Source organism: Populus nigra, chromosome 8 (assembly GCF_951802175.1).
Source record: "Populus nigra chromosome 8, ddPopNigr1.1, whole genome shotgun sequence".
NCBI classification, from domain to species: Eukaryota; Viridiplantae; Streptophyta; class Magnoliopsida; order Malpighiales; family Salicaceae; genus Populus; species Populus nigra.
The window spans coordinates 8,349,529-8,368,177 of record NC_084859.1 but is presented as its reverse complement, the minus strand read 5'-3'; the positions used below and the strand labels follow the sequence as shown (position 1 = coordinate 8,368,177).

General features: G+C 32.3%; 1 protein-coding gene across 1 annotated transcript; it reads left to right on the top strand.

Annotated features, from left to right (window-relative positions):
• The first annotated feature begins 13,427 nt into the window (after positions 1-13,427).
• On the top strand, positions 13,428-18,428 carry LOC133701048 (probable sulfate transporter 3.4). The gene is made up of 13 exons (XM_062124821.1): positions 13,428-13,849; positions 14,427-14,475; positions 14,600-14,807; positions 15,121-15,292; positions 15,695-15,760; positions 15,857-15,970; positions 16,079-16,195; positions 16,408-16,534; positions 16,620-16,906; positions 17,215-17,405; positions 17,528-17,613; positions 17,872-17,948; positions 18,036-18,428. The coding sequence occupies exons 1-13, from the start codon at positions 13,517-13,519 to the stop codon at positions 18,177-18,179; spliced, it is 1,971 nt and encodes a 656-aa protein (XP_061980805.1). The 5' UTR covers positions 13,428-13,516; the 3' UTR covers positions 18,180-18,428.
• The last annotated feature ends 221 nt before the right edge of the window (positions 18,429-18,649 follow it).

Here is an 18,649-nt window from a genome sequence, read left to right as displayed (position 1 = left end):
ATTTACAAGCTGGAAAGTCATGTGGTGCTGGCTAGATTGTTCAATAAGTAGGAACTTTTGACTCTTCCCTGTGCGAAGATTTTAAGATGGGCTGGATCGATTTATTAAAAGATGAATACACACTGCGTACTATTCTTCCTTTCCTGTTGATGTTATTCTCATGCCATCCTTCTTCTTTTTTTTAATCGCGGATATTCATGTCATTTTATACACATCTTGACTCATTATGCATATTAGCTTAAATAGTAATTAAAATTATTAAAAATACTTTTTTAACATAACTTGAAAAATAAAGTAATTATTTTCATACATAGTTTATACTAAGTAATTCCATAAAAAAAAGATGAGGTGTATTTGTTCTTGCATGATAAAATGCCATCATGAAATATCCAAGAAAAAAAAGTTAAAAGTGATTGGTAAGACTTTCCTTTCAAGAAAAAAACATATCTTTACAAATATGCTTTTTTATTGGCTAACACTAGTTCCAATACTCCCTCCAAATATATGATTATCTGTAGTGTTTTAGCTTATCTGATTTTTTTTATCTAAATAAATGATATATCACTTTTAGATGTTATTTGTTACACACCATGAATCTCAACAAGTAGACTAATAAGGAATTGTTGGCTTTGTATGAACTAAAACAAATAAATCAAACAATTCAAAGTATAACTTTTTTTTTATTCTTGAAATATGGTTTCTTGTTAGATCATATCATAGACAAGTTATGGGATTTTCTATAAAGAAATCATAATGTTGTAAATTTATTTAAAAAATTATTATATTTAGATATAAACACATAATGAATCAGACTCAGAACATGGATTGGAACTCTTTTATATAAAAATATCAATAAAAAATAAAAAATAAAAAATTCTATCTCATAATAGATATTTTTTAATTTGTTAGGAAGAGTTTAAACAAGATTGTGCTTCCTTTATCATTGCACTATTAAATGAAAAAAAATAAATTCTTAGATACAAGCATTTGGGAGGCTTATTTATTAGTCAGTAAACGGTATACAACAAGAAAGATAAGAATTGAAAATCTGAAACTACTGTGAAATTATAAAATCAATACTAAAATCATAATTTTATCTGATTTTAAATGATTTCAATCTATTTTTATTATTTTTTTATTTATATATAATTTCACACGCTAAATATACGATAACTCAAAAAATCATGAAATCTCGATTTTAACCGCCTTGATAGTAACGCAGTTGCTAGCTACGCATCCACAGCCACGTTTCAATTAGGAAATAATTTTTAAAACAACAACTTGATTCTCCTTGAATGGATTAATTCTGGCCGACATTATAACACGTGTTGTCTGCTGGACATTATATACTATGCCCTTCGCCAATACTTGTCATGCAGGCATGCTTTTCTGAACTCATTTCATTGGAGCACTTAACTCGCAAAGCCACTCTGTTTCCTTGCTTTACGCTACTGAACAAATAAAATGTGAAGAATCTAACCAGATTATCTCTTCCTTATCCTTCAAAATCAGACACGAACACGAACACGAAAGTTTTTTTCTCCTAAATATTCTTATATATATATATATATTATTGGATCTTAAGTAGTTAATATCCATATTCAAATTATAATGTATTCTTAAGAAAAATTATTTTTCCTTATCTTTTATCGAATTCACACTTTAAACGATAACACAGACGAGTAGCTTACTTACTAATCCAGTTAGGTATTTATTGAACAAAAAAAAAAGATAATCAGGATTTTAGTCAGTGTTAGTAAGTAATTGATAATGCGATCAACTCACTTTTTAGAATGTCTTTTAATTTTTTTTATATGGAAAGTATCAAATTAATATTTTATTAGAAGATTTTTGATAATTTTAATATATTGATGTTAAAAATTTAAAAATATTATAAAAAATATTATTTTAAGTAAAAAATATATTTTCAAAATATATTACACCACATTATCAAAAATACACAAAGTGTTCCATAGGTGGGTACATGTTCAAGTATAATTATAAATTAATAATATATAGATTAAATATCTGGTACTGAAGGCTCGGAAAGTAACAACGATTATCCATGAAGGCGTTGATGAGATGAGATGTATTGTGGCCAACACCACACTCAATTTATATTGTGGTGGACTTTAAGAGGCTGGGAAAGCCGAGTGTCTTGAAGTGGTATTAGCGGGAGATAATATTGCTAATCGTGGACGTGTCAAGGATGATAGTCCATCCACGAACATCCAAGACCTGCCCACGAGCGTTTCAGGCCTCTCCACAAGATAGGATAATATTGGTCATCCTTACCCCTACACGGATGTTATAGACTTATCTTGAAGTTGGATGAGTTATGGTGATACTTCAGGCCCTTCCACGAGCTGAGGTGATTATTATATATAGTTAAATATTTTTATATGTTATGAGAATTATGAATATATGTATAGTTAGTTTAATTTTAATAAAATTTTATGTTATGCTAATCACCATACTAATTTTGTTAATTATAATTGAATATGTTATATGCTACTTATGTGAATTATATTTTGAAGCTGAAAAATTAGTTATTTGAATTGTGTGAATTCTAGTTTTTTAGGTAGTAAGTTAATGATAGAAGAAACTGTCACAAGATGTATCTCTTAGTCGAGTTGTAGATAACATCTACAATTCGCGTATCACAATTAAAATTTATGATTCACAAATATTATCCGTGGCTCCATCAAGTTTGTTAGATCTCTAAATATTTTTTTAGTTGTGCTATTTGATAAAAATAATAATAATATTGTGCTAAGTTTCAAAAAAAAAAAAAACTCCCACTTTTGAGTTCAAATATGCATGTTGAATTATAATAAAATTCTATGACTATGATATTGTAATTATTAATAGAGAGAGGAAAGGGAAATAAGAAAATTAAAAAAAAAATAGCAAGTAAGAATGTTTTTATAGGCTTGATGTGATATGTGTGTGTGTGTTTATCTATTTTCTAAGTATTGATATTTATTATAATAAAATTCTATGACTCTGATATTGTAATTATTAATAGAGAGAGGAAAGGGAAATAAGAAAATTAAAAAAAAAATAATGTTTTAGGAAGTAAGAATATTTTTATAGGCTTGATGTGATTTTTTTGTGTGTGTTTATCTATTTTCTAAGAATTGATATTTATATTTTGAGTATCATAGATTTTTTTTTGTTAAATCACTTATAAAAATAGAGATGGGAATGCAAGTGGTTTGGTTTATTTGAGTTACCGAGTCTTCAATATTGATACTTTAGGTTCATCATTTTCTTGAAATAATGTTCAAAGAAATTGATGCATGTGATGAAAAAGAAAGAATATAGTAAATTTTGAGAATTATAACTTAACTGGTTAAATTTTAGGTTCAATTTCTAGAAATTACCAGTTCGAGTTTTACAAACTTCAGGGCCACTAGAAGTTTACATGGTTATTAACTTCAAGGTCTAAAGGATTAGTCGAGATGCACGCAAGCTGGTCCGGACACCCACGTTAATAATAATAATGAAAAAGAAAACAGTATTCAATTTGATTTCTTTGTTTAATTTCTTCTTACCCATGGAGTTTTTAGTTACAATAGTTAAATTAAAAGATAGATGGTTCTAATGTAAAAAAACATAAAGACGGAAAGATTTTTCTAATTTGTTAAGTACAAAAACCCTAAGAAATTAGAAATATTAAACGTAGAAAAAAAGTTTAAATTTAGAAATATACAAAACAAATACAAAATTATAGAAAATAGATAAATTAATTAGGAAAGTACATAGCAAATAATAACTAAGAGCCCACCTAGCATTAGTTAATTTTTAAAATAATTTTTATTTGAAAATATATTAAAATAATATATTTTTATTTTTTAATTATTTTTAATATCAGCATATAAAAAAAATTAAAAAAATATAATTTAAAATAAAAAAATATTTTTTTTAAAAAATAATTTTCAATCCCAATGAGTGAAGTTAGTTGATTTTAAAACACTTAAGGTTATTAAAAAAAAAAATTGCTTTCTTCTTCTCCCTTTGTAAATTAAAGCTATTATTATATATATATATATATATATATATATATATATATATTAGAAAGCTATCCGCTACGGAAGTAAAGAGCACAAGAATACTAAAGCATCCGTAGAAGGAGAAGAATTAATAAATTGAAACCCCTAGAAAATGGTTGGTTCTTGCAGTCATTAGAGTTAAAAAAAAAAAGAGAGATTTTTTTCAGAAATAGAAATAGAAAAGGGTTATATGAGATTTTAATTGAGGGTTATCGTAGTCTTTTCTCAACGACAATGGATACTGATTAGTCTCATTAAATATTTTTTAATAGATATTTTTTTGGCACCCGTTAGCTTTACTTTTGTTTATCCATCGAAATTTTCTGAAATTATCTTTACAATTGCTCTTGCTTGAATGAAAAAATCGATTTAAAGTATGGCTCTTGAAAATTCTATTTAATCTGTTTGTTTTTGTGTTTTAAAAGTGTTTTTTAAAAATATTTATTAATTTAAAATTAATATTTTTTGATATTTTTATATTATTTTGATGTATTAATATAAAAAATAATTTTTTAAAATAAAAAAATAATTTTAATACATTTTCAAATAACGGCAAACATCTCTTTACTCTAAAGCTATCTATCTGTCTCTGTGCCTACTAAAATAACAAAATGGAAAAAGAAGAAAGAAATTGGAACACAAACAAGAGGAAGCAACTTATAGGCCTCAGAAGTGAGAACCGTTCAGTTGAGAGCTTGAATTGGAAGGGGAGAAAACTTTATGTAGAATAAATATGGGGCAAAGTTGAAAGAAAAATAAAAATAGTAAAGAATTGCAAGAGTAGAATCTATCACCAGCATCAATCGGAGTATTGGACGGTCATGTTTAATGCCCCCATTTAGTTCAGGAAGCGACACAGAACCGGAAGATATTCCATTAAGGCCATGGCCATCAGTTTTCAGGATCACCAAAATGTCCTTCTGTTCGTAGTTTGAATGGAACCGTTCATATAAAATTGCTTGATTTATAAAGTTAAATCCGTGCAAACTGCTTAATATTATTGAGAGATAGATGTAACTCAATTAATTAGATTTTTAACTTGTTTTTTGCAAGTTATTAGTTGAATTTTATAAATTTTAAAGTCATTGGAGACTTACATGGTCTTAACTTTAGGGTCTATAAAATTAGTCGAGGTACGCACAAGCTGACCCAGACACCCATATTAATAAAAAAAAACATAGTATCATAACTCACATGTCCTTGAAGCTAATTTTTTTAAAAAGAAATTATTTTTAATATGAACATATCTAAAAATTTTAACTTAAAATAGATAAAATAAAAAATAACTAATTTTTTTTAAAATATTTTTGAAATACAAAATGGGATGTAATAAATTACTTGTATGTTCCTAGTTCTTAAATATCAGAAGCTCCATTAAGTCGAAGAGGATAAGATCTAGATATACAACATCTGTACCAAGATTTTTTATTTTATTTTATTTTGTATAATAATTTAAAAAATCAAAACCAGTATCCAAAAGTTGTGAAATGTGGCAAAGCGATGCGCGCCTGCATGGACCAAAACCTTCCTCTCCCTAATTGGGCAGGCAGCTAATCAAAAGCCTATATTCCTACTTCTACCTGCATCTCAAAATCTGTGTGTAATCGATTCAATGCCGATATGATCAAACCAATTTTATCTTGGTTTTTAAATTATAGTTTGTGTGATGTAGTCGGTAATCGATAAGGATCCGTTTTGTGCTCTCTTTTTTGCAACTATTTCTTTATTTATTGTTTCTAATTTTCTAAAAATTACCTTTTTTGTTTTTTTTACCAAAGCTACAAAAAGAAAAAACTATTATATAGACTTTATTTAATATGAAACGTATAAAAATATATAGTTAATTAAAAAATAAAAACCAATAAAATTACATATTTAATAACGGTGGTGGGATGGTAATATTAGTATATAATAATAATAATAAATTGATAATGATTATTATTTTATTAGTAAATAATGATAATAAAATTACCATGATAAAATGATGACATGAAAGATTTTAATTACTATAATGACTATAATAATAATGATATTAAATGGAGGTTGTGATAATATTTTTATTTATTAATGTGGGTGTCCGGGCTAGTTTACGTGTACCTCGACTAATCTCACAGATCTGTTGTGAATTAAAGACTTCAAGCAATAATTAAGCTCACTTGATCTGGGAATGACTGGTTTATTGAATGAAACAAGCTTTGGCTATTAAATAGCCTTTACAGTCCTAATATTAAGCAACCATGCAGCCCACGTCTAAGCTAACTAAGACGTGGTAATCAACAGAAGAAATAGTCAAATAACAAACGACTTCCCTATTCAACAAGGATTATTCAAAACAGAAAATATAACTTCAACTGAAACACCTATTAACTCAACATTTCCCTCCCTTAAACTAATTAGTTTACTTCTGGTACTTGGCAAACTCCCAACTGATCACGAAGTTTCTGAAAAGTATCAAGCTTGAGTGCCTTGGTCATTACATCTGCCAGCTGCTCCTGTGTACCACAATAAATTAGCTCAACTGTGTCTTCTTTTGTGAGATCACGCAGGAAATGGAAACGTACATCAATGTGTTTGCTGCGCCCATGCATTACAAGATTCCTTGATAACTTTATTGTGGAGCTGTTATCACAAAATATAGTTGTACACCGACTCTGGGATTGACTCAACTTCTCCAAAATTCTCTTCATCCAAATAGCTTGAGTGGCGCAAGAAGCAGCAGCCACAAACTCTGCCTCTGTTGTCGAGAGAGTAACAATCGGTTGCTTTTTTGAGGACTAAGCAATAGCTCTAGAACCTAACATAAATACATAACCTGACGTGCTCTTTCGATCTTCTAAGTCACCTGCATAATCACTATCAGTATAACCAACTAGACTTTCACTCCCTCTCTTTTTGTAGAAGATCCCAAAACTGATGGTTCCTTTTAAATACCTCAAAGCTCTTTTGACAGCTTGCAAATGTAATTCAGTAGGCTTTCCCATGTATCTACTAATAAGGCTCACTGTGAACATCAAATCAGGCCTAGTTGCTGTCAAATATATTAAGCTCCCCATAATTTGCTTGAAATACGTCCACCTGAACTCCTTTTTCATCCTTTAAAATCTTAAAACCTGGAATAATAGGATTATGAACTGAATTACAATCCTCCATTCCAAATCTTTTCAGTACTTCCAACGCATACTTTCTATGACTGATATGAATCCCATCTGGCCCTTGTAACACCTCAACTCCAAGAAAATATTTCATCTTCCCCAAATCAGTCATATCAAACTCACGCACCATTGACCTTTTAAACTCAAGAAACATCAATTCATCATTACCAGTAAAGATAAGGTCATCCACGTATAAACTAACAATAAGAATTTTACATTCTCTGCCTGTTTTGGTGAATAAAGTGTGTTCACTATGGCACCTTTCAAAACTTTCATTAAAGAAATGAGCCTCAATACGACTAAACCAAGCTCGTGGAGCTTGTTTAAGTCCATATAAGGCTTTCTTTAACTTGTAGACTTTCTGAGGATCATCTTGCTGTATATAACCTTTAGGCTGCTCCACATACACTTCTTCACTTAATTCTCCATGCAGAAAAGCTGATTTTACATCCAGTTGATAGATTGTCCATCCCTTTTGTGCTGCAACAGCTATAATCATCCTCACTGTATCCATTCTTGCAACTGGTGCAAACACCTCATTGTAATCAATTCCTTGTTGTTGCACATAGCCTTTTGCTACCAATCGAGCCTTGTGTTTGTCCACCTCTCCATTTTCCTTTAGCTTTGTCTTGTAGATCCATTTAACACCGATCTTTTTCTTTCCAACAGGTAAGTATGTCAATAGCCAAGTATTATTTTTCTCGATGGCTTTCATTTCAGAGTCCATAGCTACTTTCCACCTCTTACTCTTTACTGCTTCTTCAAAATGCACAGGATCAGCAAGTGCAAACAGTACCATATTAGCCGCATCTTCTTCAGAAAAATTGTCTCCACTGTCGTAATCATCCATCCAGACCGGCCTTCTTCTAGATCTTCCTTCATTTGAGCTAGATGAGTTGATATCATTCACATTTCTTGATGGAATGATCTCCTCTGCTTCTGCAGTTGATGTTCCGAACGATCTCCACTTCTTCTGCATCATTATCCCCTTCACTGTCACTTATGGCAGCTTTTCCTTCATTGTCACCACATTCCAAATCAACTGTAATTAATTCTTCATAACTTGTGTCCCAATCCCAGCATTTATCTTCTACAAATTTGACATCCCTGCTCACCACAATTCTTTTTGATATAGGATCATAAAGCCTATAGGCTTTGGATTCCTTACTAACCCCCAGCAGTACGCAACTGAAGCTATTGTCTTCCAATTTGGTTCTCTTGACATCTGGTATATGGACATGTGAGACACAGCCAAACACCCGAAAGTGCTCAACTAAAGGCTTGATTCCACTCCAAGCCTCTTCTGGAGTCATGCTTTTCACGGCTAAAGTAGGACTGCGATTCAGGACATGTACAGTCCAATTTACAGCTTCTGGCCAAAAACTCTTTGGAATCTTCTTATCTGAAATCATACTCCTCACCATATTCATGATTGTCCTGTTCTTCCTTTCTGCCACTCCATTTTATTGTGAAGTGTAGGTAGCCGTCAGTTGTCTCTTGATGCCATTCTCTTTATAGAACTGATTGAATTCTTGTGAAGTGAACTCCCCTCCCCGGTCTGTACGCAAGCTCTTGATGCAACTTCCTGTTTCTTTCTCAACAAGACTCTTAAAGTATTTAAAAGTGATGAAGGCTTCTGACTTTTCTTCCAAAAAATAGACCCATATTTTCCGACTAAAGTCATCAATGAAACATATCAAATACCTTTTGTTGCTATTTGATATAGGAGTGATCGGACCACACAAGTCTGCATGAATCAATTGAAGCTGTTGTGATGCTCTCCAATTACTCTTCTTTGGAATAGGATTTCGATGCTGCTTTCCTACCATGCAGTGTGTACATACTATTGTGGAAGCAGTGAATTGTGGTAGTCCATGCACCATTTTCTTGAATTGAAGAGTTCTGAGGCCTTTATAACTCAGGTGACCATATCTACAGTGCCACAAATAAGACCAATCCTGAGAGGTTGTATGGAAACAAGTTTCCTTTACCAATGGAGATCTAGCTAACAGAAAAAACATTCTATTTGCTGACATCTCAGTTTGGATAATCAACCCCTTCTCTGGATGGTAAATCTGGCACTTTCCATGTTGAAAGAAGATAGTTAACCCTTTTTCTTGCAACTGACCAATACTCAACAAGTTGTTCCTTAATTCTGGCACATAGAACACTTCGGTAATTACATGTACAAATTCACTTACTTGCAGCCTCACATTCCCTTTTCCCATCACTAACATTTTCATGTTATTTCCTAGTTTCACCATTTGCCTGAAACTTTCATTGAGATTACTAAACAAAGTTTTGTCTCCGCACATGTGATTGCTGCATCCTGAATCCAGAAACCACACGTCTTCTCTTCCTACTTCATTTTCCTCCACAACTGACATTAGTAACATCTCTACTTTCTCATCAAGCTCAGCATAATTAGCTTCTTTGTCCCAGCTAGGACACTCATAATGAAAGTGTCCGAGCTTGTGGCATTTGTAACATTCAACAACAGACTTGTCAAAGAACAAACGCCCTCTACCTCTGCTTCTTCCTCTAAATGATCCTTGACCACGACCTCGTCCTCCTGATCTCTCCTCATGAGTTACTTTCAAGGCTTGTTCTTCTCTATCATGCTTGTGAAACTTCTGTTCATGAACAATTAGAGAGCTTTGCAACTCATCAATGGATAGACTGTCAATATCCTTTGACTCCTCAATAGAACAAACAATGTAATTAAATTTGTCTGTTAAGGATCGAAGTATTTTCTCCATAATTATAACATCTACCATTCGTTCACCATGCACCCTTATTTTATTAGCCACAGACATCACCCTTGAGAAGTAGACCAAAACTTTCTCACCTGACTTCATCTCTAAGGTTTCAAACTCTTTGCGAAGAGCTTGAAGAATTGACCGCTTCACTCTTGCATTTCCTTCGTACTTCTTCTTCATTGAGTCCCAAATCTGCTTTACAGTGTCCTTTTGAAGAATGGTTTCCAAAATGGTTCGATCAATAGACTGGAATAAATAGTTCTTTACTTTCAAGTCCTTCAGCTTCTTTACTTTCAAGTCCTTTAGCTTCAACTAGTCGAGCCTCTTTTGTTGTGCCTCTGTCACGGTTACTCCATCTTCTGGTTCTGCATAACCAATCTCCACTAAGCTCCAATACTCTTTGGATCTCAGAAGATTCTCCATTAACATGCTCCAATGATTATAATGACCATCAAAACGGGGAATTGAAGGCTGCACAAAAATTCCTTTCTCTTCACTCGTCATGTTTCTCTCTTTGTTTACAAGTCACTTAAAGTCTGCTACTTTTTCTCTCTCAGGCCCAGTGGGGGCTCTGATACCAGATTGTTGTGAATTAAAGACTTCAAGCAATAATTAAGCTCATTTGATCTGGGAATGATTGGTTTATTGAATGAAACAAGCTTTGGCTATTAAATAGCCTTTACAGTCCTAATATTAAGCAACCATGCAGCCCACGTCTAAGCTAACTAAGACGTGGTAATCAACAGAAGAAATAGTCAAATAACAAACGATTTCCCTATTCAACAGGGATTATTCAAAACAGAAAATATAACTTCAACTGAAACACCTATTAACTCAACAAGACCTTGAAATTAACGACCATATAAGCCTTCAATAACCCTAAGGGGACTCGAACTCGTAACCATTAAAGAGTAAATTCAATGTCTGACTAGTTGAGATATCTCTCAGGATTGTTGTGAACTTGTGATAATAATCTTGATTATGATAATGGAGATGATATACTTGGTATGGTGGTGATGTGATTGCATGGTGATGAAAATGTTGATAACGTAAAATCATATACATTAAAAATAAAAAAATAAAAAAAGAAAACTAGTTTTTATTATTTTTAAAAATTGTTATAGTTTTAATTTTTTTTATAAGAATATAAATGAAATAGTTTTACCAAATATGTTTTATAGGTTTTTTATAGGAAAACAAAAACCGAAACTATAATTATACCAAACTAAATTGTTAGTTTCTAAAGAACTCATTATATCTTGTGATATATATTCATCAATCCTAAAATTAACTTTTGATGTGTAAGTGATGGGGTGAGTTTCCAGGAATCAAGAATGACAATAATAAGATTTTAATTTATAATTTTTTTCATCATTAAAACTTTGATTCTTCATTAAAAAATCTCTCAACTAAAAAATTTAATAGGTTAAACAAGTCTTTATGAATGTTTTTATAATGATTCTAATATTTTCCCCTTTATTGCCCGATATTTTTTAAAATTCTATGTTGTGCATTATAACAAAATTTAAAAGGAGTGGATATATATATATTGCAAATTACATTGTGAATTATGCACTCACTTTTTATGATGTTTTTTTTTCAACCCAATACTTTTTTTTTTTACTTTTTCCCTTATAAAATTAAATTATAAGTTTAATTTGTTAGGAAAGAGGAAATGGATGGTTTTTCTGAACTTTGAACAAAATGTTCACTGTGGACCTTATTCTTTTCACACTATAAATATTGGGTCCTTCCAATTTTTATAATTTTTTTAAAAATCAATTTTAGTTCAAAACTTTTATTTTTCTTATTTTTTAATTCTCTAGTTCGAGAAAGGAGAGAGAAAGTTACTGGATTCCAGTGGTAGAGAGAAAAAAATCAGTGTTGACACTGATTCTAACCACCAAAATAATCGATCTTTGTGTTAACGGATTCTATTTGGTGAAGAGAGTTCCATTTAGATTTTTTTTAACCTTAAAAGTGGCTAAAAAACCATATCTAAACTCGATATGATTTTTGATTTTGAATTAATTTTAGGTTTTTATACGGTATTTCAAAGCCAGTTATGTGTTTATAAAGGTGTCTATGATGTTTTATATTTATTTTGAGTAAAAAATAGGTTGACAATTGAATTTTTGAGCAAACAATACCTAGAGTCTAATTTTATAATGACTCTAGGTCACCGGATATTGGACGAGTAGACGATAGTTCGTCCCCCTTGCTGGCGACAAAAATAAATGCATGACTATCAGGCCATGCCTCTTTCATAGGCCTAACTTGCGGGTTAGGCCCTTTTTATGAGCTCGTCTTGGGTAGGCCCACACTCTTGATTTTTTGTTATTTAATATATTTTTAACCCTTTAAAATTAAAAAAAAATAATACATTGTTTCATTATTTATTTATTTTTTAAATATTTTTTTATTTGACTTGGAAAAAAAACATTTTTTTGTTATCAATCTTTTAAAAAATATGGCTATTTTTTTATTTAAATCCCGCGTGCAACTCTTATTATTATTTTTAATTATTTTTTTATATAAAAAAAGTCTAATGCTCCTGTTGTTTTATAATTAAATGGGATTGTATGGTTTGAATTATGATTTTGACAGGTTAACCATGGTTAACTAAAGTCTTTTTTTAAATTAAATATTTTTATTTTCAAATTTACCATTCTAACTTTTTTTTGGGCATTTATTATAAATAAACATATTAAAAAATTTTTCATATTCAATTTTTTTCTAAAAACTAAATATAAAGCACACGAAGAAGCGCATTTAAGTAAATTCACTAAATTATACAGCTAACAATTATGATATAAAAAATAATTTTGGATAGCTCATAGAAGTGGGGGCTTCTGAAGTTTATATAAAAATAATAATAATTGTGATACCACAATTCCAAGTGTCATGTAGGACCCAGAATGATGATGCGCTGTCACTTCACCCTCTTATTTATTCTCCTACTCGCGAAGTAAAAACACTGCTCTATTTTCCCATTCCCCACGTCTCATTCCACCACATTTTCCAAGACGTGGGCATTTATGATTACCCCTTCTCCCCAAAAAAAAAAAGAAAATGTTGTTTTGTGATGTGCTTAATTGTTGTCATAAAATAAAAAATATAAATAAAAATATATTTTGTAAGAAAAAAAATAATTTAATTATTAAAAAAATTTATTTTTATTTTAAAAATAATAATTTTTAAATTATTTTTAACATTATCATATCAAAACAATCTAAAAATACTATTTTTTTTTAAATTTCAATTTTTTTTAAAAAATAAATCTCAACACCAACAGTAACAGACGTGCACTCAATAATTAGGATTTAACCAAGATGAAGTGACAAATCCCCCGGCAAAGAGATACCATCTGGACCATTGCTTGTTACTAAAATGCCCCTGCCATCCAGCAAATACCAACAACTGCTCAATAACTCATTCCTCTTGACACATGCCCCTCGTTCGCTCTCTCTCTCTATCTCTGTCTATAAATTACATGCCATGCTAATGGAGCTCTTCAACACATTTGGTAGTCGTTTGGCTTTGGCAAAAGATGGGTGTCAACTCTAACAGAGTAGAAGATTTCTCTAGCCAGGAAACCACTCTCAGAATCACCACTGAGTCAACAGTGCCAGGCATGGAAATACACAATGTTTGCTTACCGCCCAAAAAGACCACACTCCAAAAACTCAAGCAAAGGCTTGGAGAGATCTTTTTCCCTGATGATCCTCTCTACAGATTCAAGAACCAAACATGGTGCAAGAAACTGCTTCTGGGTCTTCAATTTTTGTTCCCCATATTTCAATGGGGACCTGAGTATAGTTTAAGACTCTTGAGGTCTGATATCATCTCTGGTCTAACCATTGCTAGCCTTGCAATCCCACAGGTTAGGACAAGCATACACTGCACATGCATCACAATATTCACCATCTTTGTGCAAGCACATACTAAATGGTCTCATTTCCTAAGAAATAAACATAAAAATTTGTTCATGATCATGATTAGTTTTTGTTACCAAAGAAAAATGAACTGTGCAATATACATATATGGAAATATATACACATGCATGTATGTTCTTATATGGACATATGTATCAACGCATGTGTTGTGTTGATAGTGTCTGTCATTGTCTGATTTTTTGGCCTTAATGGACAAAGCACTCTGAGTTGGGGCTTACCGCATATATTCCATTCCCTTTTGGATCATTAGAGGGGTCATTTCTTTTCTCAAACAATTCAATAGGAAAGTGGCATTGTAAAATGGGTTTATCAATTATTTACTTTTTTAATGGAAAAGAAATTGTTTTTATTCATAGAGTCAAGGCTTTGTTTTGTCCTACTTAGAACATGATTTTCTGTTTCAACATTTCATGCAAATGATATTCAATAATATTCTAGTGCTGATTTTATATGGTAATGTTTCAGCTTTTCTTGTAATCTGACAATTTATCTTTTTTACTGCAGGGAATCAGCTATGCAAAACTTGCAAATTTGCCACCCATAGTGGGTCTATGTTAGTATCAACACCATGAGATTTCTGTATTCAGATTGGAATTCATTTATGAACAGATACAAGAGTGATTTAACCTTTTTCCACGGTGAAATTTAATTAATAATAATATTTTGGTTTGGTGCAGATTCAAGCTTTGTGCCCCCTTTGATATACTCTATCCTTGGGAGTTCTAGACACCTTGGTGTTGGTCCAGTCTCTATAGCATCATTAGTCATGGGATCCATGCTAAGTGAAACAGTTTCTCCTCATGATGAGCCAATTCTTTATCTGAAATTGGCTTTTACTGCAACCTTCTTCGCTGGTTTATTTCAGGCTTCTCTAGGATTTCTAAGGTATATATAGATAAATTTGTTGACTTCGAAATGGGAAGTTCCCTTGATTGTGAAATTGATAGCAATGGTTCTGTTTGTGATCTTCCGGCACAAGTCAATTTTAGTCTCTTCATGCTGACCACAAACTTTCAAGAAACAAAATTCAATAATTCTAGAAAAAAAAAGTTGCTTTCAATGGGAAAAATAGCTACTTTGAACACCAAGTCACTGCTTTTACAAAATTGGTGGTAAATTGTCAAATGAGTTTAGATAGTAGAAAATATTTTTCTTTCCCTCTTCCTGAATATTAACTGTTTTGCTTTGATGGTTACAGGTTAGGCTTTGTTATTGACTTTCTCTCAAAGGCAACTCTTGTCGGATTTATGGCTGGTGCAGCTGTGATAGTATCACTGCAACAGTTAAAGGGATTGCTTGGAATTGTTCACTTCACCACCAAGATGCAATTTATTCCTGTAATTTCCTCTGTTTTCAACCACAGAGATGAGGTAAATGGTTCTACCAAGTGCAATGCACCTTTTTGTTTTGATACATGAAAAATAATGAAATTGTAAGCAGAATCTTCAGTGATCTACTAACTTTCATCCAAATATTTTTCTGAAAAGGAAAAAAAATGGTTATGCAGAATCTCTGTCAAATTATTACAAGCGAACAACATCTAGATAGACAAACTTTTAATAATTGAACAGTCAAAGTATTGATTGGGAGAAGATGCCAAATCTTCTTCTTTTTTCCATAATATTTTTGTTTATTTTGTTAGCCCAAACTTTTTTATTTAAAGGATTTTTTTCATTCTTATTAAATGAGCATCATTCCACTTGTCACACACTATAAAAGTATTCATCAGTCCAAGGATTTCATAAGGTGACATAGTTGCAATCGATGTGCAGTGGTCCTGGCAAACAATTGTTGTGGGCGTCAGCTTCCTGGTGTTTCTATTGACATCAAGGCATATTGTACGTATTCCTATTTTGCCTATGAAGGTAGTTCACTGATTTCTTACACTGTGATGCATAGTTCTTAAAAGTTAGATATTCAATGGATTGACACAGAGCATGAAGAGACCGAAGCTATTTTGGGTGTCAGCAGCAGCTCCATTAACGTCAGTGATTCTCTCAACAATTTTGGTGCTCTGCTTCAAATTGAAGAGTCACAAAATCTCAGTTGTAAGAATTGACATGTTAAGCCTGCTACTTTCAATGTAAACCACAAACAGTCAGTCCTATATAAGGCCTTCAGGGGAGCTTCTCTTAATTTTTTTTTTTCCTCTACAGATTGGCTACTTGCCAAAGGGTTTGAATCCACCTTCAGCTAACATGCTGTCTTTTAGTGGCCCTGATCTGGCACTTGCTATCAAAACCGGCATTGTAACTGGAATTCTATCTCTCACTGTAAGTTGGTTAAAACTATGGGGTTCTTGCCATGTTTAAAGATAACATTTTTTTCCGGGAAGGAAACATAAAAAAAGAAAAGAAAAGAAACTTAACAGTAACATTTCCCTGCCTACCATTTGTGACCATTGCAATACCATACTTCTGAAAATTCATGGTAATGATTTCGATTGCTAAATATTATACTCTCCCTTTATTATTTTGTTTTCTAGGAAGGAATAGCTGTGGGAAGGACATTTGCAGCTTTGAAAAATTACCAGGTGGATGGTAACAAAGAAATGATGGCTATTGGTCTCATGAACATGGCGGGCTCTTGTTCTTCATGCTATGTAACTACAGGTGATGATCCTCATATAGTTATCTTTTCTTGGGGGCACTGTGATAGTGAAATTTTCTGAACTAGTCTTTTCTGTTACTTTTGCAGGATCATTTTCTCGATCCGCAGTAAACTACAATGCTGGAGCACAGACAGCAGTTTCAAACATCATAATGGCTACAGCTGTGCTAGTGACTCTGTTGTTTCTCATGCCACTGTTTTATTACACTCCCAATGTTATCTTGGGAGCCATCATCGTAACAGCTGTGATTGGTCTAATAGATTACCAGGCTGCGTATCGTCTGTGGAAAGTAGACAAACTTGACTTCTTGGCTTGTATGTGCTCCTTCTTTGGCGTTCTTTTCATTTCAGTGCCTTCGGGTCTTGGAATAGCAGTAAGCTACCAACTTTCTTGCGATCTCTTCCTCACAGTTGTTTTGTTTGGCTTGTGGTATATATGTCAATAAAATACTAAAAGAAAGGCAATATGTAATGATTAAACTCTGGCCATAGACATGGCAGCAGAAGGAACAAACTTTCAAGAAAACTTAAATATGTCTAGTTTCTTTCCAAATTCATCTTAATCATAACCAAATCCACTAAATTTCAATACATATTGTTCTTACAGGTTCCTTTTCCTATCTTTCAGTTTTAATGAATGTTTATATTCGTTTCAATTTCTGACTGCTTTGCTGGAATTCAGGTTGGAGTTTCAGTCTTCAAGATTCTCCTGCATGTCACCCGGCCAAACACCTTAATTATGGGGAACATAAGAGGAACAAATGTATATCAATGCCTCGGCAGATACAAGGAAACTTCAAGGGTTCCTTCATTTCTCATACTTGCTATTGAGTCACCCATCTACTTTGCAAATTCCACTTACCTCCAAGAAAGGTTGGTACATTCACCCACTTTTATATTTTACACGTTCCTGAAATCCCAAGTGCTCTTTGGTACTAGAGATCAATAGTATTGTTGAGTTAGGCTTTTCTGATCGAAGGAGTTTCCTGTTGCAGGATATTAAGGTGGATTCGTGAGGAAGAAGATTGGATAAAAGCAAATAATGAGGGCACATTAAAATGCGTAATCTTGGACATGACCGGTATATTACCCTTTTGTCTCAAGACTCTTTGGTCATTCCCTTGAATCAATCTTAGTTTTGGAACACTATTAGTATGAAATTGGTGAGGTCATTCATGTCCCTGAGAATATAGTTTTGACGTTCATACAGTTTAACATGCGGGAAAGGCTGAAGCAAATAAGATCATTAGAAATGTAGATGCGGCAGGCTCAAGCACATGATATACAGTTGTAACACCCCTAATGCCATCACTTACAAATCTTTTCATTCTTTTTTCAGCGGTGACGGCCATAGACACAAGCGGCATTGACTTGGTATGTGAACTCAGGAAGATGCTGGAGAAAAGATCCTTTCAGGTAAGATTGTCTCTAAATCAGTTTCATATCACAGTAACGTGATTAAACTTCTCAGTTTGTAACGTGATTAAACTTTTTCTCATGTAGCTTGTGTTGGCAAATCCCGTCGGAAGCGTGATGGAAAAGTTACATCAGTCTAAAACACTTGATTCATTTGGATTGAATGGTATATACCTTACAGTTGGAGAAGCCGTGGCTGATATTTCAGCGTTGTGGAAATCTCAGCCGTGATTTTCTAGAGGACAACAATGAGACAAGGGAAAGAAATGGAGATATGACTAACATTCAGGCTTCTATATTTAAGGAAAAGCCCTACCAAGGGAAGGACTTCTCCTCTGTTACCTTTTTCCTTTTCCCTTTTGAAGGGAGTGTATGGCCATGGAAATTTTGCTGCATTTCAATTAAAATAGACGTGACCGTTAGAAAGAGAACTTGTTTTTCATTAAAATTTGAATAAATCTCCTGTCTGTTTCCCTTTTCCTTTTCCCTTTTGAAGGGAGTGTATGGCCATTAAAATTTTGCTTCATTTTAATTAAAATAGACGAGATCATTTGGAATTAAAGTTGAACCTGTTTTTTTTTATTAAAATTTAAATTTTTTTCTTTAAATTAATTTTTGAAATTAAAAATGAACTTTTTTAAAAAATTATTTTAATATATTATGCTTTCAAAGCACCTACAATTAGTTTGGTGTTTCTTTGT